Genomic DNA, 16,323 nt, shown 5'->3' on the forward strand with positions numbered 1-16,323 from the left:
CCTTGGGGTGAGGGACAGGATCCTAGGTCAGGAAACGGCAGGGACACAGGACGGGGCCACGGTGTCCAGGTGGGGGTCAGACGGAGGACTGAGGGACTCGGGCCCCCAGGACAGAGGGGACGCCCCAAAGTTCAAGACTTCAGGCCTTCTGAGAAGGGCCCTTGGGAGGCATGGGGACTCGCGGAGGAGAGTCGGGCCAGACTTCCGCAGCCGGGTCTCAGAGACACCGGAGGAGGCGCAGGGGGCGGGGGGTGGCTGGGACACCTCAGGTGGGCAGAGGGCAGGGGCCGTGTCCCGGGGCGATTCCTAATGAGGAACAGAGGGACCTGCAGGCAAAGGAACCTGGACCCCACAAGAGAGTCAGTCCGCGCAGGCCCCCGGGAGGGATGGGGACACTGGGCGAGGCTGGACTTGGGCATCCGGGTCTCGGATCACCTGGACGGGGGAGTGGGGGTCGGATGGGTGAGCTGGGGAGAACCGAGGACCCGCTGTCTGTTGGGAGCAGCCGCTCCGGTGGGCAGAGGGGAGGAGGGCCCAGGTGCTGTCAGGAGACCAGGTCCACCCCAGCCCAGAGCTACGAAGTCAGTCCGTGCCGCAGGCCCGGGGAGCCCCTGCATCGGGCGGCCAGAGGTGGCCGGCGCCCCGTCACTGAGCCTGGGCGGTGCGTCCCAGAGACCTTCAGACCGCGGTCTGAGGGGCACGAGTTCCCATCGTCAGCGGCCACGCACACAGGCCGTCCCCGGGGTGCAGGAGGCCTCGGAGGGAACACCGAGGGAGGGACTCTGGCCCCCAGAACGCAGGCCCCGGCCCGGAAGGCGACCCCTAGCGGCAGCCGAGGGAAGCCCCTAGTGGGAATGAGGCCCCGCGGGGTGTCTGGACTTCCGCATCCGGGTCTCAAGAGACTGGCGGGGCGGGGCGGGGCGAGGGGGCCTGGGCCTCGGCGTCGGCGTCGCGTCGGCGTCGGCGTCTTCCAGCCGCGCCTCGAATCCAGTCAGGCGCGGGAAGGGCGCAGAGCCTCGTGGGCTTCGAGGTGAGGCCCAGAGGGAGGAGCGAGGGGGCCGGGACCCAGAGGGGAATGAGTCCGGCGGTGGGGGCGGCGGTGGAGGCCGCAGGGCGGCGCGACCACGACGACTGTGACCAGGGCGTGAGGCGTGGGCGGACTCGGGCTCTGGGTCCCAGCCCGACTGAGAGCTGGTTGCGCGCTAGGAGCCGGCGTCAGGCGGCAGAGCCCGAGGCCCAGGCCGCCCAGGGAGTCCGGATGGGGACGAGAGGATAGGGCTGAGGGACCCCCAAGGAAGCCACGTGAGCCCCCCGCCATCGGCCCCGGGCCTCCCCGGACTTGGTCGCCTCGTGCGACGCCAGCCGCCTTGGCCCGGACCTCGCCGGGCCGTGAGGGTTGTGGTGGGAGGCAGCGGGCCCGGGGCTCCCCGGGAGAGCCCTGCGGGAGGACGGCCGGAGGCCCCTTGGACCCCAGCCCCGGGGCCGCCCTCGGAAAGCCGCCCCCGCGGTGGGTCTGGGCGAGGGGAGGGCCTTGGTGTGCGGGGCTGGACCCCGGTCAGCCGAGGCAGGATCCCGGGCCCTGGCCGGGGTGCAGGGGAGAGAGGAGGCGCTGCCTCGCAGCCCAGGACACCTGCCTAGGGCCCAGGCCTGCCCTGCCGCTCGGGTCCGCTCTGGCTGTCAGTGGAGGCCCAGAAGGGGCAGGCCCAGGCTGGATGGGGGGTGGGGGGGTGGGGGCTCCCGGGGCGGGGCCGCCCAGAGTCCTGGCCAGAATCTCCTGGCCGCAGTGGGGGGGTGGGGGCCCGGGACGATGCTCGCGGTCTGCACCCACCCTGAGACCCTGAGGCGCCCCCTCCCTCCCCCCCTCCCTCCCTCTTCCAGGGGCTCTGCGAGCTCTGCAGTTGAGGCCTTGGTCTGAGGCAGGAGTCCTGAGGTCACAGAGCAGAGGAGGCGCGGCCGCGTGCCAGTCGGTTGTCCAGGCGAGGTGCGTGCCCCGCGCGTGGGGCCGGGGGCTCGCCCATCCCACCCCAGAGGGGACCCCTCGGCCCCCAACCCCCACGCGGCCCCGCTCTCAGGCCTGGGAGCTCGGGGTCTGGGTGGGCTGGGCCTCCCCCTGAGGAGCCACCCCTCTTCTGTCTTCAGGGTCTGGCGACCATCATGCCCCTGGGTGAGAGCAGTGTGTTCTGCAAGCTGAAGGAGGAGCCAAGAGAGGTCCCGCTGCCATGGGATGCACCGCTGCCAGAGCCTGAGGACAGGGAGGTGGAGGAGGTGGAGTTGAAGAAGGAGGAGGTGGAGTTGAAGAAGGAGGAGGTGGAGGAGGTGGAGGAGGTGGATTTGGAGGAGGAGGACGAGGTGGATTTGGAGGAGGAGGACGAGGTGGATTTGGAGGAGGAGGACGAGGTGGAGGAGGTGGAGTTGAAGGAGGAGAAGGCGGAGGAGGAGGAGGTGGAAGAAGTGGATTTGGAGGTGGAGGTTGAGGTGGAGGAGGTGGAGTCGGAGGAAGAGGAGTTGGAAGAGGAGGAGTTGGAGTTGGAGGTGGAGGAGGTGGAGTCGGAGGAAGAGGAGGAGTTGGAGGAGGAGAAAGCAGAGGAGGAGGAGGAGGGGGGATACCCATCTCCCTCCTCCTCCTCCTCCTCCTCTCCTTCCTCCCTGTCCTCCTCCTGCTCTGTCCTCATTCTGGTCCCCCTGGAGGAGGGGTCTGCTGCTGCCGGGTCCCCGATTCCTCCCCAGAGCCCTCGGAGCTCCTGCCCCTCCCCCAGTGCCATGGCAGGCGCTTCGGGGAGCCAGTCCCACCAGGGCTCCAGCAGCCCCGATGAGGAGGGGTCGAGCACCTGGGGGGCCCCGGCAGGGGCCCAGGCCTCGCTCCCAGATGCGCTCTGCGTGAAGGTGGCCGGCCTGGTGCTGCTTCTGCTCCTCAAGTATCGCACCAAGCAGCCGACCACACGGGCGGAGATGCTGGCGGCGGTTAGCCAAGATGACCAGGACCGCTTCCCCGTGATCTTCCGCCGAGCCTGCGAGTATCTGCAGCTGGTCTTTGGAGTCGACGTGAAGGAAGTGGACCCCCGCGAGCGCTCCTACGTCCTGGTCAGCATCCTGGGCCTCAGCTGCGATGGGACGCCGAGTGGTAGGGACGGCATGCCCAAGACCAGCCTCCTGGTGCTGGTCCTATGGGTGATCCTCCTGGAGGACGACCGTGCCCCTGAGGAGGCGGTGTGGGAAGCGCTGGGGGTCATGGGGGTGTATGCCGGCAGGGAGCACGTATTCTATGGGGAGCCCAGGGAGCTGCTGACCGAAGTCTGGGTGCAGGAAGGGTACCTGGAGTACCGGCAGGTGCCCGGCAGCGAGCCCGCACGCTACGAGTTCCTGTGGGGTCCCAGGGCCCACGCAGAAACCAGCGGCGTGCAAGTGCTGCAGCACATCCTGGCGGTCAACAGCAGGCAGCCCGGGTCTCCGTGTCTGTCCGAAGACGCTGTGAGCCATGAGGAAGAGCGGGCCTGAGCCCGAGGGGCAGCCGGGCCCGTTCCCACCTGGGGTCGAGCAGCTTCTCCTGCGGGACACGCAGCCAGGCCACTTCTCCCCTGCGAGTGCGAGCAGAGCGGGCGCTGGGCGTTGTGAGTAGTGGAGGGCCAGGGCGGCTTGGGGGAAAGCGGGGCCAAGCGCACGTTTGGGTGGGTTCTTGTTCTCTGCCTACGTGGCCTCGGAAATCGATCTTTGTTTCCTCGAGGAAGTTTTCAGATGTTGTTCCTTGTCATAGAAGGTTTCGTGAGCTTCGGGCTCAGTGTGGGAGCGGCACCCACGCCACAGGTGTTCAAGAGTCAGAGTTGTGCCGTTTGGTGCAACGAGCTGGGAACCCTTCCGTCCTCGTTCGGGATCCAGAAGGGAATCGCGGTGCCTGGGCTGGGCACAGACAGGGATGTCTTGCAAACGTGAAGACCCTGGCAGTAAACGGATGGTTTCAGGACATGGAGAAATAAAAGATGTTCGTTCTTGCTTCTTGTCCCTTGTCATCTGTCATTCTGGACAAGGGACATAGAGATGTGTGCCTGCCTTTGCTTGGGTCTCCAAGAAAGGAGGAGACACTCGATCTGAGCAGAGGTCCCCAGCTCACTGGGACATTTGTGGCCGGACATTCGCTGAGCTCTGCTCACGCTCGGAAGTGCCTCGGAAGGGCACTGTGTTGGCAGTGAGGACACTAGGAGAGGCAGGACACGTCCCACCCATAGGTGACTATCTAGCAGCTGCGGTCCCCATGGGAAGGCAGGGAAAGGTCCCCTAAGAGGAACAGAAGAAATGAAAGAAGGCTGAGGCGGTGGGGCTCCAGGGGGGGAGCCCTGCAGTGGAGATGCCCTGCCCGAGCCAGGCTGGCCTGGGATCTCTGTTCAGTGCGATGCCTTCTGGGCAGCTGATCACAATGTAGCGGGGAGGGGACAGTGGCTGCGGTGTGCTCCCTGCCTCTGTCTCCAGGAAGGCGGGGAGTGAGAGCCTGGGTCTGAGGCGCACAGACTCAGCTGTGCAGAGGGCGGGGGCACGGCCCGAGCCGGTCAGAGTCAAGGTGAGGATCCCGGAAAGGATGGTGACAGAGGTGGGAGCCTCAGTCTGGGATGCCTGGTTCGGGCCAGCAGAGAGAAGGGGCCCGGCCGGGCAGCAAGGCGTGCACGTCGACATGTGAGGGAGCACGGCCGGCCCCCCATCCCGGAATCCAGGTCAGTCCAGCCGGCAGCCCGAGAGACCCCGGCAGGGTGGTCAGGCGGAGCCCTTCTCCCAGCGGGGCTAAGGGTGGTAGACTCGGGGACCCAGAGGGACGGGCCCAGGCTCATCCTGGAGCTGGTGTCTGGACCTGAGGGAGAGCGGTAGGGCCTACTACACCCACCCACCCTGGGTAGAGGCGCTCAGGCCCCGCTGAGGCCGGGGTTTCTGGAGAGGGCGGCCGCAGGCTGTGTCCACTCAACCGTACCTCGGTGGTTTGAGGGAGCTGAGGACCTTGGGGTGAGGGACAGGATCCCAGGTAAGAAAGGGCAGGGGCACAGGCCGGGTGGTGGGTCCAAGAGGGGACATGGGGGGAGGACCGAAGGACTCAGGTCCCTAGGACACAGAGAAGGAACCTGCCAGAGTTCGGGCACCCGCGTCCTTCTGTGAAGGGCCATGGGCAGGATGGGCATCTGGGTGGATGAGTCGGGCCAGACTTCCACAGTGGAGTCTCACAGACACGGGGTGTGTGTGTGTGTGTGTGGGCGGGGGGAGGCGGCTGGGACACCTCAAGTGGGCAGAGGGCAGGGCCTGGGCCCTGTGGCCATTCTTGGCAAGGATGCAGAAGGAGGACAGAGGGAGCCTGGGCCCCTCAACAGAGTCAGTCTGAGCCTTCCGAATGCCTGCCCCTCCCCCGCTGACATGGCAGGTGCTCCGTGGAGCCAGTCCGATGAGGACCCCAGCAGCCCCGATGAGGAGGGGTCCAGCACCAGAGGGGCCCCAGAAGGAGCCCAGCCCTCGCTCCCAGATGCATTCGGCATGAGGCTGGCTGACCTGGTGGCATTCCTGCTCCTCAAGTATCCCACTCGGCAGCCGACCGACCACGCAGGCGGAGATGCTGGTGGCGGTCGGCCAAGATGACCAGGACCACGTCTCCGTGATCTTCCACCAAGCCTGCGAGTATCTGCAGCTGGTCTTTGGTGTTGACGTGAAGGAAGCGGACGCCAGAGACCACTCCTTCTTCCTGGTCACCATCCTTGGCCTGATATGTGATGGGATGCTAAGCAGTAGGCAGGGCATGCCCACGGCCAGCCTCCTGGTGCTGGTCTTGGGGGTGGTCCTCCTGGAGAACAACTGTGCCCCTGAGGAGGGGGTGTGGAACGTGTGGGCTACCAACTGAGACCTACTCTGATGACAACGTGACCTAGGGGCAAGAAATCAGGACGCGTTATCAGGGCATTACGTGAGCAGCACCAACTAACCAGTGGGATCAGTTGGAAGAGACCAAAGTGGGAAGTGTGTGGCCACCATGAATAAAAGGGGAGCTAACAACTGAAAACGAACTCTGAGAACAACGTGACTTGGGGGCAAGAAAACAGGACTTTCTTTTGGGGCTTATCTGAGCAGGACCAACTAACCAGATGGAACAGTTGGAAAAGACCAAAGCAGAAAGTGGGGGGGAGGGGCTACCAACTGGGATCCTACTCTGAGGACCACTTGATTTAGAGGACAAGAAAACAGGACTCTTTTCTCGGGCTTAAATGCACAGGGCCAACTAACCAGCAGGAATATTTGGTGGAGACCAAAGATGGGAGTGTGTGCTGGGGAGGGGTGGCTGGAATAAAACGGGGGCTACCAACTGGAACCCTACTCTGAGGACAACTTGACCTGGGGGAAAGATAAAAGGACTCATTGTTGTGGCCTATTTGAAGAGGACCAACTAACCGGCAGGAGCACGTGGAAGAGACCGAGGCGGAACTTTGTTGGCGGTAGGAATAAACGGGGGGCTACCAACTGAGAAACTACTCTGAGGGCAACTTGAACTGAGGGCAAGAGAACAGGACTCTTTGTTGGGGCCTCTCTGAGCAGGAACACCTAATCAGCAGGACCAGTAGGAAGAGACCAAAGCAGAAACTGTGAGGGGGGCAGCAGGAATAAAAGGGGGCAACCACCTGAAACCATTCTCTGAGTAGAACTTTACGTGGGGGCAAGAAAAAAGGACTCTTTGTTGGGGCCTATCTGTGCCGGAGCAACTAACCAGCATTAACATTTTGAAGAGACCAATGCAGGAAGTGGGGGAAACGAATAAAAGGGAAGGCAACCATCTGAGACCCTATCCTGAACATAATTTGACCCGGTGGCAAGAAACCAGGACTACTGGTGCGTGTCTATCTGAGCAGGACCAACTAAGAAGCAGGAACAGTTGGAGGAGACCACAGCGGGAAGAGTGGGGAAGGGAACAAAGGGGGACTAAAAGCTGAAACCCTACTTTGAAGACACCTTGACCTGGGGCATGAAAATAGGACTCTTTCTTGGGGCCTATCTGAGCCGGACCATCCAACCAAAAGGAACAGATGGAAGAGACCAAAGCAGCAAGTGGAAGCAATAAAGGGGGCCTACCAACTGAGACCCTACTCTGAGGACAACTTGACCTGGGGCCAAGTCAACAGGACTCTTTGCTGGGGCCTATCTGAGTAGGGCCAACTAACCAGCGGGAACAGTTGCAAGAGACCAAAGCGGGAAGTGGGGAGGGGCAGGAATAAAAGGGGTGCTACCAAGTGAGACACTACTCTGAGGACAATTAGACATAGGGGGCAGGAAAACAGGACTCTTGGTGGTGCCTATCTGAGCAGAACCAACTCATCAGGAACATTTGGAGGAGACCAAAGCAGGAAGTGTGTGTGTGTGTGTGTGTGTGTGTGTGTGTGTGTGTGTGTTGGGGGGTGGCAGGAATGAAAGTGGGGCTACAAACTGAAAACCAACTCTGAGGACAAATTGACCTGGGGGAAGAAAATCAGTCTTTGTCGGGGCCTATCAGAGCAGGTCCAATTAACCAGAAGGAACTGTTGGAAGACATCAAAGTGGGAATTGGGGGAGGACAAGAATAAAAGGAGGGTACAAACTCAGACACTACTCTGAGGATAACTTGACCGAGGGGGCATGAAAACATAACTCTTTGTTCGCCCTATCTGAGCAGGAACAATTAACCGGCAGGGACATTTGGAAGAGACCAAAGTGGGAAGTGAGGAGGCAGGAATAAAAGACGGGTACCCCCTGAAACCCTACTCTGAGGACTCCTTGACCAGAGAGCAAGAATATAGGACTTTTTGTTGGGGCTTATCTGAGCAGAACCAACTAACAAGCAGGAATACTTGGAAAAGACCAAAGCAAAATGTGTGGGGTGAGGCTGCGAGTATAAAGGGGGGGCTACCAACTGAGACCCTACCTTGGGGACAGCTTCATCTAGGCGGCAAGAAAATAGGACTTTTCGTTGGGGCCTAAGCAGAGCAAGGAACCAGCAGGGACATCTGGAGCAGACATAAGCGGGAAGTTGGGATGTGCAGGAATAAAGGCAGGGCTACTGCCTGCAACTCTACTCTGAGGACAACTTGACTTGGGGGCAAAAAACCAGGACTCTGTGTTGGGGCCTATCTGAGCAGGATGTACTCATCAGCAGGAACAATTGGACGAGACCAATGCAGGAAGTGCGGGGGGTGGGCAGAAGTTGGGGGGGGGCTACCAACTGAGACCCTACTCTGAGGGCAACTTAACCTAGGGGGCAAGAAAACTGGACTCTGTGTTGGGACATAGGTGAGCAGGACCAACTAACTAGAAGGAACAGTTAGAAGAGACCAAATAGGGAAGTGTGTGGGGGGTGGGAATAAAAGGGGAGCAACCAACTGAGACCCGACTCTGAGGACAACTTGACTCAGGAGGCAAGAAAACAGGACTCTATGTTGGGGGCCTACCTGACCAGGAACAACTAACCAACAGGAGCAGTTGGAAGAGACCAAAGCGAGAAGTGAGGGAGGGGCAGGAATAAAAGGGGGACTACCAACTGAGAACTTACTCTGAGGACAACTTGTCCTGGGGCAAGAAAACAGGACTCTTGGCTGGGGCCTATCTAAGCAGGACCAGCTAACCAGCAGGAACAGTTGGAAGAGAGCAAGCGGGATGTGGGGGTGGGGCAGTTATAACAGGGGGGCTAAAAACTGAGACCCGACTCTGAGGACAACTTGACCTATGGGACAAGAAATCAGGACTCTAAGTTGGGGCCTATGTGAGCAGGACCACCTAAGCAGTAGGAACATTTGGAAGAGAACAATGCAGGAAATGTGGGGGGGGGGTGCGGGAATAAAAGCAGGGCTACCAACTGAGACCCTACTCTGAGGACAACTTGACCTAGGGAGTAAGAAAACAGGACTCTTCTTTGGGGCCTATCTGAGCAGGACCAACTAAACAGCAGGAACTGTTGGAAGAGACCAAAGCAGGAAGTAGGGGGTACAGGAATAAAAGGGGGCTAACAACTAAGACCTTACTCTGGGGACAACTTGACCTAGGGGGCAAGTAAAGAGAACTCTTTGTTGGGCCCTATCTGAGCAAGACCAAGTAACCAGCAGGAATAGTTGGAAGAGATCAAAGTGGGAAGTGGGGGAGAGAGAATAAAAGGGGGGGGCTACAAACTGAAACGCTACTCTGAGGACATCTTGATCTGGAAGAACCGATCTTGATCAAGAAAACAGGACTCTTTGTTGGGACTATCTGAGGAGGGCCAGCTCACCAGTAGGAACAGTTGTTAGACAGCCAAGCAGAACGTGTGCAGAAGGGTTAGGAATAAAAGGGGAGGCTACCAACTGAGACCATACTCTGAGGACAACTAGACCTAGGGGGCAAGGAAACAGGACTCTTTGCTGCGGCCTATCTAACAAGGCCCAACTAATCAGCAGGAACAGTTGGAGAAGACAGAAGCTTGAAGCAGGGTGGCAGCATTAAGGTGGGGCTACCAACTAAGGCCTTACTCTGAGGACCATGTAATCTGGGGCCAAGAAAACAGGACTCTTTGTTGGGACTATCTGAGGAGGCCCAGCTCACCGGTAGGAACAGTCGTTAGACAGCCAAGTAGAACATGTGCAGAAGGGTAGGAATAAAAGGGGGGCCACCGACTGAGACCCTACTCTGAAGACAACTCGACATAGGGGACAAGAAAACAGGACTATTGGTGCCGGCCTATCTGAGTAGGACCAACTAACTAACAGGAACAGGTGGAAGAGACCAAAGCAGGATTGGGGGGCAGGAAAAAAGGGAGGCTGCCAACTGAGAACCTGTTCTTCAGACAAGTTGACATTGGGGGCAAGAAACAGGGCTCTTAGTTGGGACCTACGTGAGCAGGACCAACTAACCAGCAGGACCAGCTGGAAGAGACCAAAGCGGGAAGCGTGGGGGGAGAAAACAATAGGGGGGCCACAAACTGAAACCCTACTCGGAGGAGAACTTGACCTGGGGCAAGAAGAAAACAGGACTCTTTTGGGGGGCCTATCTGAGCAGGAGTAACCAACCAGCAGGAAAAATTGGATTAAACCAAAGGAGGAAGTGGTGGTGGGGGGGGGGGGCGGAATAAATGGGGAAGCTACAAACTGAGACCCTACTCTGCAGAAAACTTGACCTAGAGGGCAAGAAAATAGGACATTTTCTTGGGGCCTATCTGAAGACAACCAACTAACCAGCAGATACAGTTGGAACATACCAAAGCAGGCAGAGGGGGGTGGCAGGAATAGAAGGGGTACAACCAACAGAGACCATACTCTGAGGATAACTTCATCTAGGGGTCATGAGAAATGGACTCTTTGTTGCGGCCCGTCTGAGAAGAACCAACTAACCAGCAGATACAGTTGGAACAGACCAATGCGGCAGGTGTTTGGTGGAGGCAATCAAAGGGGGTCTACCAACTGAGGACCTACTGTGAGATCAACTTGACCTAGTGGGAAAAAAAAACCAGGACTCTTTTTTGGGCCTATCTGAGCAGGACCAACTAACCAGCAGGAACAGTTGGAAGAGACCAAAGCTGGAAGTGTGTGAGGGGGTGCAGGAATAAAAAGGGGCTACCAGCTGAAACCCTACTCTGAGGACAAACTGACATGGGGGCAAGAAAACAAGACTCTTTGTTGGAGTCTATCTGAACAGGACCAACTAACCAGCAGGAACCTTTGGAGCAGATCAAAGCTGGAAGTGAGGGGAGGCATCAATAAAAGTGGGGCTACCAACTGAGACCCTACTCTGAGGACCATTTGACCTGGAGCAAGAAAACAGAACTCTTTGTTGGGGCTTATCTGACCAGGAACAACTAACCGGCAGGAGCAGTTGGAAGAGACCAGGAAGTGGGGAGTGCAGGTATCAAAGAGGGCCTACCAACTGAGACCCTGCTCTGAGGATAACTTGATCTGGGGGCATGAAAACAGGACCCTTTGTTGGGGCCTATCTTAGCAGGACCAATGAACCAATAGCAGCAGTTGTGAGAGACCAAAGCAGGATGTGGGGATGCGGGAGAAAAAGGGAGGCAACCAACTGAGACCCTACTCTGAGGACAAATTGACCTAGGGGGCAAGAAAACAGGACTCTTGTTTCGGGCCTACACGAGCAGGACCAACTCACCAGCAGGAACCATTACGAGAGAAGACATGAGGAAGTGTGGGTAAGGGGGTGGCAGGAATAAAAAGGGGGCTACCGACAGAAACCCTACTTTGAGGACAACATGACATAAGGACATGAAAATAGGACTGATTGTTGCGGCCTACCTGAGTAGGACCAACTAACCAGCAAGAACTGTTGGCCCAGGAATAAAGGGGGTGGGGGGCTAACAACTAAGACCTTACTCTGGGGACAACTTGACCTAGGGGGCAAGTAAAGAGGACTCTTTGTTGAGCCCTATCTGTGCAAGACCAACTAAGCAGCAGGAATAGGTGGAAGAGACCAAAGCAGGAAGTGGGGGAGAGAGAATAAAAGGGGGGCTATAAACTGAAACGCTACTCTGAAGACAACTTGACATGGGGGTAAGAAAATGGGACTCTTTGTTGGGACTATCTGAGGAGGACCAGCTCACCAGTAGGAACAGTTGTTAGACAGCTAAGCAGAAAGTGTGCAGAGAGGGTAGGAATAAAAGGGGGCCTACAAACTGAGACCCTACTCTGAGGACAACTTGGCCTAGGGGGCAAGGAAACCGGACTCTTTGCTGCAGCCTATCTAACAAGGCCCAACTAATCAGCAGGAACAGTTGCAGAAGACGAGAGCTTGAAGCGGGGTGGCAGCATTAAAGTGGGGCTACCAACTAAGGCCCTACTCTGAGGACCATGTAACCTGGGGCCAAGAAAACAGGACTCTTTGTTGGGGCCTATCTGAGCAGGACCAAGTTACCAAAGTAGTTGGAAGAGACCAAAGGGGGAAGTGTGTGGGGGCAGGAATAAAAGGGGGACTACCAACGGAAACACACCTCTGAGGAAAACATGCCCTGGGGGCAAGGAAACAGGAATTTGGGGGGGGGGGTTCTGAGTAGGACCAACTACCTAGAGGGAATAGTTGGAGGGGACCAAAGCAGGCATTGTGTGGGTGAGGCAGCAGGAATAAAAGTGGGGCTGCCAACTGAAACCCTACTTTGAGGACAAATTGACCAGGGGGCAAGAAAGTAGGAGTCTTTATTGGGGTCTACCTGAGCAGGACCAAGTAAGCAGCAGGAACTGTTGGAAGAGACCAAAGCAGGAAGTAGGGGGTGCAGGAATAAAAGGGGACGCCAACAACTAAGACCTTACTCTGGGGACAATTTGACCTAGGGGGCAAGTAATTAGGACTCTTTGTTGGGCGTATCTGCGCAGGACCAACTAAGCAGCAGGAATAGTTGGAAGGGACGGAAGCGGGAAGTGTGGGAGAGGGAATAAAAGAGGGCCTACCAACTGAAACCCTACTCCGAGGACAACTTGACTTGGGGGCAAGAAAATAGGACACTTTGTAGGGACTATCTGAGGAGGACCAACTCACCAGTAGGAACAGGTGTTAGATAGCTAAGCAGAAAGTGTGCGGAGGGGGTAGGAATAAAAAGGGGGCTACCTACTGATATGCTTCTCTGAAGACAATGTGACCTAGGGGGCAAGAAAACAGGGCTCTTTCCTGGGGCCTATCTTAGCAGGATCAACTAACCAGCCTGAGCAGTTGAAGAGACCACCTAGGGAAGTGTCGGGTGGAGCAGGAATAAAACTGGGGCACCCAAAGGAAACCCTACTCTGAGGGAAACTGGGCCTCGGGGGCAAGAAAAGAGGACTCTTTCTTGGGGCCCATCTGAGTAGGACCAACTAACCATCAGGAATAGTTGTAAGAGACCAAAGCAGAAAGTGGGAGGAGGCAGAAATAAAAGGGGGGCTATCATCTGAGACCCTACTCTGAGGACAACTTGACCTGGGGGCAAGAAAAGAGGAATCTTTGTTTGGGCCTACATGAGCAGGACCAACTAACCAAGAGGAATAGTTGGAAGAGACCAAAGCAGGAAGTGTGTCCTGGGCAGGAATGCAAAGTGGGCTTCCAACTGAAAATCCACTCTGAGAACAACTAGCCCTGGGGGCACGGAAACAGGACTTTTTCTTGGGGCCTATCTGATCAGGACTAACTAACAAGCAGGAACAGTTGGAAAAGAACAAAGCATGAAGTGTGGGGGGGGCGGTAGGAACAAAAGGGGTGCTTCCAAGTGAAACCTTACTCTGAGGAGAGCTTGATCTGGGACAAGAAAATAGGACTCCTTGTTGGGGCCTTTCTGAGCAGGACCAACTACCCATCAGGAACAGTTGTTAGAGACCAAAGCAGAATGTGGGGAGGCAGGAATAAAAGGGGGGGCTACCAACTGAGACCATACTCTGGGGAATACATGACCTGGGGGGGGGGGAAGAAACAGGACTCTTTCTTTGGGGCTATCTGTGAAGGACCAACTAAATAGTAGGAACAGTTGGAAGAGACCAAAGCAGGAAGTGGGGAGGCAGGAATAAAAGTGGACACCAACTGAGATCCTACTCTATGGACAAGGTGACCTACGGGGCAAGAAACCAGGGCTCTTCCTTCTGGCCTATCTGAGCGGTACTATCTAATCAGCAGGAAGAGTTGGAAGACAGCAAAGCAGGAAGTGTGGGGCAAAGGCAGCAGGAATAAAGGGGGGGCTACCAACTGAAACCCTACTCTGAGGGCAAATTTACCTGTGGGCAAGAAAATAGGAGTCATTGTTGGGGACTATCTGAGCAGGACCAACTAACCAGCAGGAACAGTTGGAATAGACCAAACCAGGAAGTGTGTGTGGGGGGGGGGGGGAGTGGTAGGAATAGAAAGGAGGCTACCATCTGAAATCTTACTCTGAGATCAGGTTGACCTAGGGGAATGAATATAGGACTCACAGTTGGAGCCTTTCTGAGCAGGACCAACCAACCAGCAGGAACAGTTCGAAAACACCAAAGCAGGAAGCGTGGGGTGGGTGGTAGGAACAAAAGGGGGTCCACCAACTGACTCCCTACTCTGATGACAACTTGACCTGGGAGAAAGAAAAGAGGACTCTTTGTTGGGCCCTATCTGAGCAGGACCAACTAACCAGCAGGAATAGTTGGAAGACACAAATTGGGAAGTGCGGGAGAGGGAATGAAAGGGGGGCTACAAACTGAAACCCTATTCTGAGGACAACTTGACCTGGGTGCAAGAAAATAGGAGTCTTTCTTGGGGACTATCTGAGGAGGAACAACTCACCAGCAGGACCAGGTGTTAGACAGCTAAGCAGAAAGTGTGGGGAGGGGTAGGAATAAAAGCGGAGGCTACCAACTGAGACCGTATTCTGAGGACAACTTGACTTAGGGGGAAGAAAATTGGACTATTTGTTGGGGCCTACCTAAGCAGGAGCAACTCACCAGCAGGAACAGTGGAGCAGACCAAAGCGGGAAGTGGGGGAGGGGCAGAAATAGAAGTGGGGCTACCAACTAGGAATGTACTCTGAGGACAATTTGACCTGGGGCAAGAAAACAGGACCCTTGTTGGGGCCTATCTGAGCAGCACCAACTAACCAGTGGGACAGCTGGAAGAGACCAAAGCAGGAAGTTAGTTAATGGGTCCGGAATAAAAGGGTGGGCTAGCAACTGAGGCCCTACTCTGGGGACAATTTGACCTAGGGGACAAGACAAGAAAATGGGACCCTTTCTTGGGGCTTAGCTGAGCAGGAGCAACTAACCAGCAGGAGCAATTGGGGGAGGCCAACGTGGGAAGTGTGGGGGTGCAGCAATAAAAGGGGGGCTACCAACTGAGACTCTGAGGACAACTTGACTTAGAGGGCAATTAAACAGGACTCTTTGTTGGGGCCTATCTGAGCAGGACCAACTAACCAGCAGGAACAGTGGAAGAGATCAAACCAAGAAGTGGTGGGGGGGCCAGGAATAAAATGGGGCTACCAACTGAGACCCTACTCTGAGGACAACTTATTGTAGGGGGCAAGAAAACAGGACTCTTTGTTGGGACCTGTCTGAGCAGTAACAACTAACCAGCAGGAATCTTTGGAGGAGACAAAAGCAGTACGTTGTGGGAAGGGCGACAGGGATAAATGGGGGGCTACCGATTGAAACCCTATTCTGAGGACAACTTGACCTAGGGGCACGAAAACAGGACTCTTTGTTGGGGCCTATTTGAGCAGGAGCAACTAACAAGCCCGAACAATGGAAGAGATCAAACCATGAAGTGGGGGGGGGGGGTGACAGGAATAAAAGGGGAGGCTACCAACTGAGACCCTACTCTGGGGACAACCTGACCTAGGGGGCAAGAAAATCGGAGTCTCTTTTGGGGTCTATGTGCAGGAGCAACTAACCAGCAGGAACAGTTGGAAGAGACCAAAGCGGTGAGTGTGGGGGGGGCATCAGGAATAAATGGGGGGCTACCAACTGAAACCCTGCCCTGAGGACAACTTGACCTGGAGGAAGAAAATAGGACTCTTTGTTGGGGCCTATATGCGTAGGAGCAACTAACCAGCAGGAATACGTGGAAGAGACCAAAGCAGGAAGTGGGGGGGGCAGGAATAAAAGGGGGGCTCATCAACTGAGACCCTACTCTGGGGACAACTTGACCCAGGGGACAAGAAAATAGGACCCTTTGTTGGGGCCTATCTGAGCAGGACCAACTAACTAGCAGGAACAGTTGGAAGAGACCAAAAAGGGAATTGTGTGGGGGCAGCATAAAAGGGGGCCTAACTGAGACCCTACCCTGAGGACAACTTGACACAGGGGGCATGAAAACAGGACTTTTTGTTGGGGCCTTTCTGAGCAGTACCAAGTAACCAGCAGGAAATTTTGGAAGAGACCAAAGCAGTAAGTATGGGGGGGGGGAGGGCAGGTAGGAATAAACGGGGGCTACCAAGTAAGACTAGGACAAGTCCTCTAGGGATTGCCATCTTCTGAGAGGTACCGACCCCAAGGGTCCATCTGACCCAGGCAGTCTTGGGGGAAGCCCAAGCCAGGACTAACCAGGGCCTGGCTCTTGACCAAATCTGAGAGACCAGCAACTTGTCTCCCCCATCCCTGGAGTGGGAGTGGACCTCGGATCATGGTTTCTCTTCCCATCCAGGGCCTGGTCCCATGAAACAATGTTCCTGGCTGCAGACAGGAGCCCTTCCTGGGAACTCAAACCAGATGTTTGCATATACTTTTGGAAAAGAGAGAAGCTGGGGGCCCTGTGCCCATCCCCTCCCCCACACTTGGCCAGTGCTGCCTTGCCAGATCAGCTGTGAGCCACCTTTGTGACATCACATGACAAATAAAGAGGCGATGACTTAGGTATCTGGTTGCCTCACTACGAGATTCTAGAATT

General features: G+C 56.6%; 1 protein-coding gene and 1 long non-coding RNA gene across 4 annotated transcripts; both read left to right on the plus strand.

The window, feature by feature from the left end:
* Positions 1-971: 971 nt before the first annotated feature.
* Positions 972-2,301, plus strand: LOC125157515 (uncharacterized). Its single transcript, XR_007148994.1, has 3 exons — positions 972-1,030; positions 1,879-1,981; positions 2,140-2,301. It is a non-coding gene; the product is annotated as an uncharacterized LOC125157515 (long non-coding RNA).
* Positions 2,302-2,627: 326 nt separating this feature from the next.
* LOC125157935 (melanoma-associated antigen 9-like) lies at positions 2,628-3,988 on the plus strand. 3 transcript variants are annotated; one of them, XM_047845041.1, is made up of 3 exons: positions 2,628-3,081; positions 3,304-3,608; positions 3,752-3,988. In XM_047845041.1, exons 1-2 carry the CDS (start codon positions 2,761-2,763, stop codon positions 3,493-3,495), a joined length of 513 nt encoding a protein of 170 aa, XP_047700997.1. In that variant the 5' UTR covers positions 2,628-2,760; the 3' UTR covers positions 3,496-3,608; positions 3,752-3,988. The 3 variants fall into 3 exon arrangements, with proteins under 3 accessions (XP_047700997.1, XP_047700996.1, XP_047700995.1); XM_047845040.1 differs by having other exon boundaries at positions 2,628-3,608; positions 3,726-3,988; XM_047845039.1 differs by having other exon boundaries at positions 2,628-3,608; positions 3,755-3,988.
* Positions 3,989-16,323: the final 12,335 nt, after the last annotated feature.

The sequence above is a fragment of the Prionailurus viverrinus genome, chromosome X (assembly GCF_022837055.1).
Source record: "Prionailurus viverrinus isolate Anna chromosome X, UM_Priviv_1.0, whole genome shotgun sequence".
NCBI lineage: Eukaryota > Metazoa > Chordata > Mammalia > Carnivora > Felidae > Prionailurus > Prionailurus viverrinus.